Below are 6,276 nucleotides of genomic sequence, written 5' to 3'. Positions count from 1 at the left end.
ATTTTATTTATTCATTTATATTTCTCTGTAATTTGATCCAGTAAAAATGTCTACATAACATAAAAAGACATTACAACATCTCTTTTATACTCAACTTAGCGCACATCTTGTTGTCATCATATACAATTATTTCATAAATGTTACAACAAACACATACCTCTAAAAACAAATTATTTAAACTGACACCATTCTAAACAAATTCTTTACTAAACCACTTCCACTAAATTCTTTTAACTTAATATTTAATTTACCTAAATTAACCATAAAAATTGAGATGATAACTTTTTTAAAAGCATGTATATAATTTTATTAACATTTATTTAAATCATTTTTTATATATTATATATGTTAATTCTGTTGTAGTTTAAAAAAAAAAAAAAAATCATTGTAAGATCACTTATTCCGCGATTGGCTTTATCATGTATCATTTTCAAATATTCCGAAGTCAGACTCCCAAATGTACAATCGCAATAAGAAACGCCTGCATGGTATAAAATCATTCAAAACGAGAGATGCCTGAACCAGCACAGCTGGCTGAGGCGTCGTTGGTGAAAGCTTATGGGCGATCTTTGATTATTGGATATAAATTGTGGAAAATTATAATAATTTTAAATTTGAAATATTTTCGATGGGGGTGGTTGTTTTATTGGCATATGATTTATGTTATTTTCTCTATTAGTTTTAAATTTAGATTTTATGAAGGATATTATGGTTTATCATATAGAAAGGTTGAAATATAGTCTGCTGTTAGAATTTGGGATCTTTCGGATTTTAATTTTTTTGTGGTATATTAAAATATCTGCAGCTTTTGTATATATCTCTTAAGGTTGTTGGTTCTCCGACCACCATTTTTTTCGAAAAAAATAATTTTAAATAAAAAATGTATTATAAAAAATATTTTATTATATTAATTTAATATGTATTTAATATGCGAGTTGTTTTTAATATTTACTATAATAAATTTATAATTAAATTATTTAAATTTTAAAGACAGTCATGGAAAAAGAGATTCAAGAAATTTAAATTCCTGCGGATTTAATATACAAACTTTCAATAAAACAACTTGTAAAAATAATTGATTTTAAGGAAAACATATTTTTACATTTATATATTTTAATTTTTAGTTGTGTTATTATTGTGGACTAATAATATAGAAAACCAGACCAGTGGTCACATTTTTCCCGTTTAAGACATCATAATAATACTTATATTTACATAAACGAGTGATACAATCTGCCTCACGCACAAGAGCATTTCAATACGGAAAAACGTACAATATTAACCAGCGCTCCTCTGATATACATCAAACAACTAACAGCGCCATGTACTGAAAGTTACAGATAATGATGGCAAGAAGCTGAAAAAATACAAATATACAGACCGCACAAAGCTGGCAGCTACATAATAGTGCAAGCATTTGTATTATCGTCGCTGAAGAGCGTAGTGTATGTTTCAGGGGCGTTGTTACCATCATGGGGATAACTGGGGAAGGTGGGATCCACGTTCCTCACATAGCCAGAGGGAGCCTTCTTGTCATACACCTGAGCAGTGTATGGATAGTAAACCAGATGGTAAGGCTTGTAAGGCCATAATTCTGCCTTTTTCCCTGTTTGCCTCACTCTCTTCAGAACCTTGTTGGCATCCACGTACCCCGTCACCGTTGCCTTGTACTGTTTTCTCTCCACTTCTACAGTACTTACTCCTGCACATTTATTGATTCAGAAAATAAGTTAAACCCTTTCCAAATTCTTTTAACTCAATGGTTTTTTCATGCAACAATCTAGTACTAGCTACATCTAACAATAATATCCATATTTATTTGCTATTCCGAAGAATTAAGGTAGATAATAATAATATAAGATTTCAGTAAGATTAAGATCAATAGGTAGATAATAATAATATAAGATTTCAATAAGATTAAGATCAATATCAATATTTATCTACTATTTCGAAAAATCATAGATAAAAACCCTATAAAATTCAATAAAATAGAGAAGAAGAAAACAAACAATCCTGACTGCACAAACTCAAATATGTTATATTAACTTTGGTGACTAAAATAGAGAAGAAGAAAACAAAGAATCCCCACTGCACAAACTCAAATATGTTATATAACTTTAGTGAATAAAATAGAGAAGAAGAAAACAAAGAATCCCCACTGCACAAACTCAAATATGTTATATTAACTTTAGTTACACTAGAAAAAAATGACTGACTCACCTTTCATTGAATTGAGTGCGTTTCTCACTTTTCTCTCACAGCCTTCACAGTCCATTCGAACTCTCAACTCCACGGTCTGTACATAAACAGTTGCAGGAATCAATGCTTACTAGTTAAGGTAACAACCACAACCCTCTATATGCCCATGCTGAAGTCACAGACAAAAAATTCTATAGTTGAATATGAAATACCTGAAATTGTTTACGCTTCTTCCTGTACCTAGGATTAGTGGCAGCATCAATCCAGCTTGATAGAAGGGCGAATGCACCCATTTTCACCGGCCTGGCAAAACAGACAGCAAAATCACAGGGGATTGCTAGTGTCGTTTAAAATCTGTCGAGAATCCTGGAGAACGAAGGCGGCAGACACAGATATGTGATCTCCACCAGCGTGATGGTAGTGACCAGAAGAACAAACCCCTAAGAGCATTTATAGGAAATTCTGAAGGAATATTCAATTGGAAAGCTGTCATGCCATGCCTGGCCGGTAGCGTGCACAGTATGATAAACGCCAATAATTTTGCGAAGGGACAGATGGCTGAGCGTAAGTGGTGGAAAAAGACACTTTATTTATGGGAATTTAGAGTAATAAGTAAGCGAGAGTAGCGAGATTTAAAATGAGGCAAGGCAACAGTTATAGAAAGCATAGACGGTGCAAAAGTCAATTAAATGGCAGGTCGGGAATTAGGGTTAGAGAGTGATGCCAGATTGAACCCTCAAACGCTGTAACGGCCATTCAATGAAGGACGTTCAAACTTTTGAGCTCTATGTGAGACCACGGTTGTGAATAAATAGATTTGAGTCGTTTTTAATGTGATTTTTTAAAGTTTTTTGGGTGGTTTTTTTAGTTTAATTTTTCTAAAATTTAGTAGGAATTGAAATCACAAGTTTGATGGGTAAACCCTGCACAATAGAAATGCGTTAGGGTTTTTCAGGTGTTGAATCTATATACAGTCAAAAACCAGTTTAAATAACACAAATCAAGATTTCACCTTAAATTTTTCCACCAAATTTAAGCACATGAAGTCCAAAAAGTCTCACTAAAAACAACTCCAAATAAATTTAATATTTTGAAAAAAATTAGTATATTTAGATTTTGCTGTTTTTGTTTTAATAATCGAAAATATGTTTTTAAATGTATAAATAAATTTACTATTTTGAAAAATTTAATATAATTAGATTTTGTTGACTTTACAATTTAAATTTGTAATTCTAATTAATCTTGATTATTTTTTGAATAAATTTGACAAAAAAAATTCAAAAACTTATAACAATTAAATTACGATTTCAAAAAAAGAATCCTTAATTGAATCATTGCTAAGATCTTAATCAAATTTATGTTGAAAAAAACAACTCTTATGTGCATCCGAAATTTTGGAATATTTCCAATTTCCAAAATATACTAAAGCTCTAACCCATTTAAACTAAAATGTTAAATATATTATATAAGAAACCTATAAACAATTTTCAAAACAAAAATTCAAAACTCGATAGGTGTTTTGCTCAGAGGAGGAGAATCATAAAACTACGTTGAAAAATGGTGAGAAATAGGTTCTGTTTCACTTAAAGTCAACAGATTATGTTTGATATAACGTCTACGATTAAAAAAAATGGATAATTTTAGTTGATAGTTGAAAATTTCATTTAACATTTTTATATTTTTATACCATTTAAATCATTAGAAATTTGAAAAGATCGAATTCGTTGGCTGATAGAATTTATTGGCTTCATAAAACGATTAGAATCATTAAAATTTAAAAAACATTGAATTGATTCGCTTGTCAATTTCATTTCATTTTCATGGTTCTTAATTAAAAGAGTGAAGTTCAATTTTTTTGGTTGGTGGTATTTTTTTATATTTTATTTAAAAATTATAATTATAAAATTTATTTACATATTTAAAATATAAATTTAAATAAAAAAAAAAATTATTAAAAAATTATATTAAAAATAAAATTCGTATACAATTTTACAGAACACTCGATTCTTCATTTATAGTATAACTTGAATAAAATAAAATAAATGATATCATCCATGATATGATCACCAAATTTCAGTCCCCAGAAGTGAAATATGCCTATTTAAAATTACTTAATAAAGCACATTCTTAAATATTTGAAAAATTAAATGAATATGAGTAAAATCTTCTATTTCAAAATCTTCCATCAACAAATACTTTCAAATGCACTGTCAAGAGAACAACATATACTCTAAAATCAAATAAACTGTGAACAGAGAAGTTAACATGAGTAACAGTTACATGCTCCATTAAGGTTGGAATTTCAAAACAGATTTATTAGTTTAATTTAATTTTTACATTTTTTTAATTTGTTTTCATGATTTCAAAAAAAGATTTTGATAACTTTACAAAATTTTAAACTGTATTTAAAAGACAAATCACCCCATAACTTATAATTTACCCGTCAAATTCCATCCTCACAATGATCCAATCATCCTTACCATGGATCACTGTCTCTTTGGCACATTGATCACTGTCTCTTTTGTAAACTGTATATATGGACATTTAAATTTCTTTCAAAGTTAACCTCCTGAACTGTCGTTCCACCTCCATATCTGAACCGTCGTTCCACCTCCATATCTGAAAGTAGAGAACGCGGTGGGATGACAAACAGTATTGCCTCACAGCTGTTGTAATGATTGGGATTAGGACACACATATTTTTTAAGTTTAAAATGACAAATCGAATCAAACAGAACTGTTAGGGACCCTACTGTATTCGCTTTCTGACGAGAGCGATCCACATGTAAAAAGCTTACTCTCTATATATCATGTCCTTTCGGCCTTTCTGCCAAATTACATGTATTCAGTTATAAATATATTGTCTTTGTCCACGTTAGGAAAACTGGATGTATGCGGACCCTCACATGTTGGTTGGTTGGTAGGCCTATCTTCTCCACTATGAAAACTAAGTCCGATATCTTCACATCGTTTGAGTTTTATCCATTTACATAAATTTGTTAAGAAGTGGGTTATGTTTAATATTTATTAAAGATTTTATAGAGTTATGGAGTTGTCTTGAAATAGTAGTCGAATATTTTTGTACTCGTAGACAATGTATTAAGTAATGTCATGAGTTAGGTATATAAGTCATAAGTCACTCTCATGTTTTTCAATTTAAACTTGTTATTAATAGATGTTATCTTTACCTGGGCTGATCTATCCCTATTGCTTTCAAATGATGAGAACTAAGTACAAATTTTCATGTGACTAGGGTATTGCATGGAAGACATTAATGGATTTAAAAGCTTTTGGATCATATTCTCTTAATCATGACATTAAGGTAATTTTAGCTAACGAAGCCATGACATTTATAGTGGTCATGACAAAAAACAAGCTCTCGAATCTTGTGGACATGGATGCAAACACCCCACATGATTAATACCATCCAAGGTGCTAAGGGATATGATATATTGAATTTATGATCTCTTGAAGCCAGTTATGCTACAAAGGATCCTAAAGAAGTAGATTTTTTGAAACATATAGCTAAGAAATCTCATGCATTTCCTGATGTGAGGGACATGTAAAGAAGATATTATCCATTATTGTCTTGGAAATCTCATCGCAGGACCTTAACAAGAAGATCAATCTCCTCTCAAAGTAACCTTTGATGGGTACTTGTAGTTTATGGACCAACCTAGTATCTTTACCACAATGGATTTCAAAATCTTGGAAATGTAACCCAAAGGGTCAACTCTCTTTCTTTACATGTTGAAGAGGCTTCTATGTATTTATATCCCACTCTTCAAAATAAGATCATATATTTCAATTTATCACATTTTGTGTGGGTGTGGGAAGAATGTACTTGAAGCAATGTTATTTAGATTTCAAACAGACAGAAGAAATAACATCAATGCCTATCTAGGTTTGTTTCCCCCTCCTTCACTAGTTTTTGGGGGAGACCCACCCTCAAATCCATAGGTGATAGTTAGGGAAAATAAGCATTAGAGGAAATTTCATCCTAAAAGTGGCCTCCTAAGGAAAAATAATAGTTAAAGTAATAAAATATGAGTTATGAATTTTGGAGGGAAAATAAGAA

At 30.6% G+C, this 6,276-nt stretch overlaps 1 protein-coding gene across 1 annotated transcript; it reads right to left on the bottom strand.

The window, feature by feature from the left end:
- Positions 1–1,186: 1,186 nt before the first annotated feature.
- Positions 1,187–2,636, bottom strand: LOC149204436 (heavy metal-associated isoprenylated plant protein 23-like). The gene is made up of 3 exons (XM_089393285.1): positions 2,412–2,636; positions 2,221–2,296; positions 1,187–1,702 (listed from the first exon to the last, which is right to left on the bottom strand). Exons 1-3 carry the CDS (start codon positions 2,490–2,492, stop codon positions 1,398–1,400), a joined length of 462 nt encoding a protein of 153 aa, XP_089249411.1. The 5' UTR covers positions 2,493–2,636; the 3' UTR covers positions 1,187–1,397.
- Between the last annotated feature and the right edge of the window lie 3,640 nt (positions 2,637–6,276).

The sequence above is a fragment of the Pinus tabuliformis genome, chromosome 1_2 (assembly GCF_031772625.1).
Source record: "Pinus tabuliformis cultivar Carrire ecotype Pingquan chromosome 1_2, CPIR1, whole genome shotgun sequence".
Classification (NCBI taxonomy): domain Eukaryota; kingdom Viridiplantae; phylum Streptophyta; class Pinopsida; order Pinales; family Pinaceae; genus Pinus; species Pinus tabuliformis.
Note: the sequence above shows the minus strand (reverse complement) of the source record. Positions and strands in the feature narration are given on the sequence as shown.

Excerpts from the sequence above, each read along its gene's own strand:
- LOC149204436 (XM_089393285.1), bottom strand. The coding sequence starts at position 2,492 with ATGGGTGCATTCGCCCTTCTATCAAGCTGGATTGATGCTGCCACTAAT. Across the intron at positions 2,297-2,411 it reads AGAAGCGTAAACAATTTCAG|ACCGTGGAGTTGAGAGTTCG; the intron begins GTATTTCATATT and ends GTTTATGTACAG. Across the intron at positions 1,703-2,220 it reads CGCACTCAATTCAATGAAAG|GAGTAAGTACTGTAGAAGTG; the intron begins GTGAGTCAGTCA and ends ATAAATGTGCAG.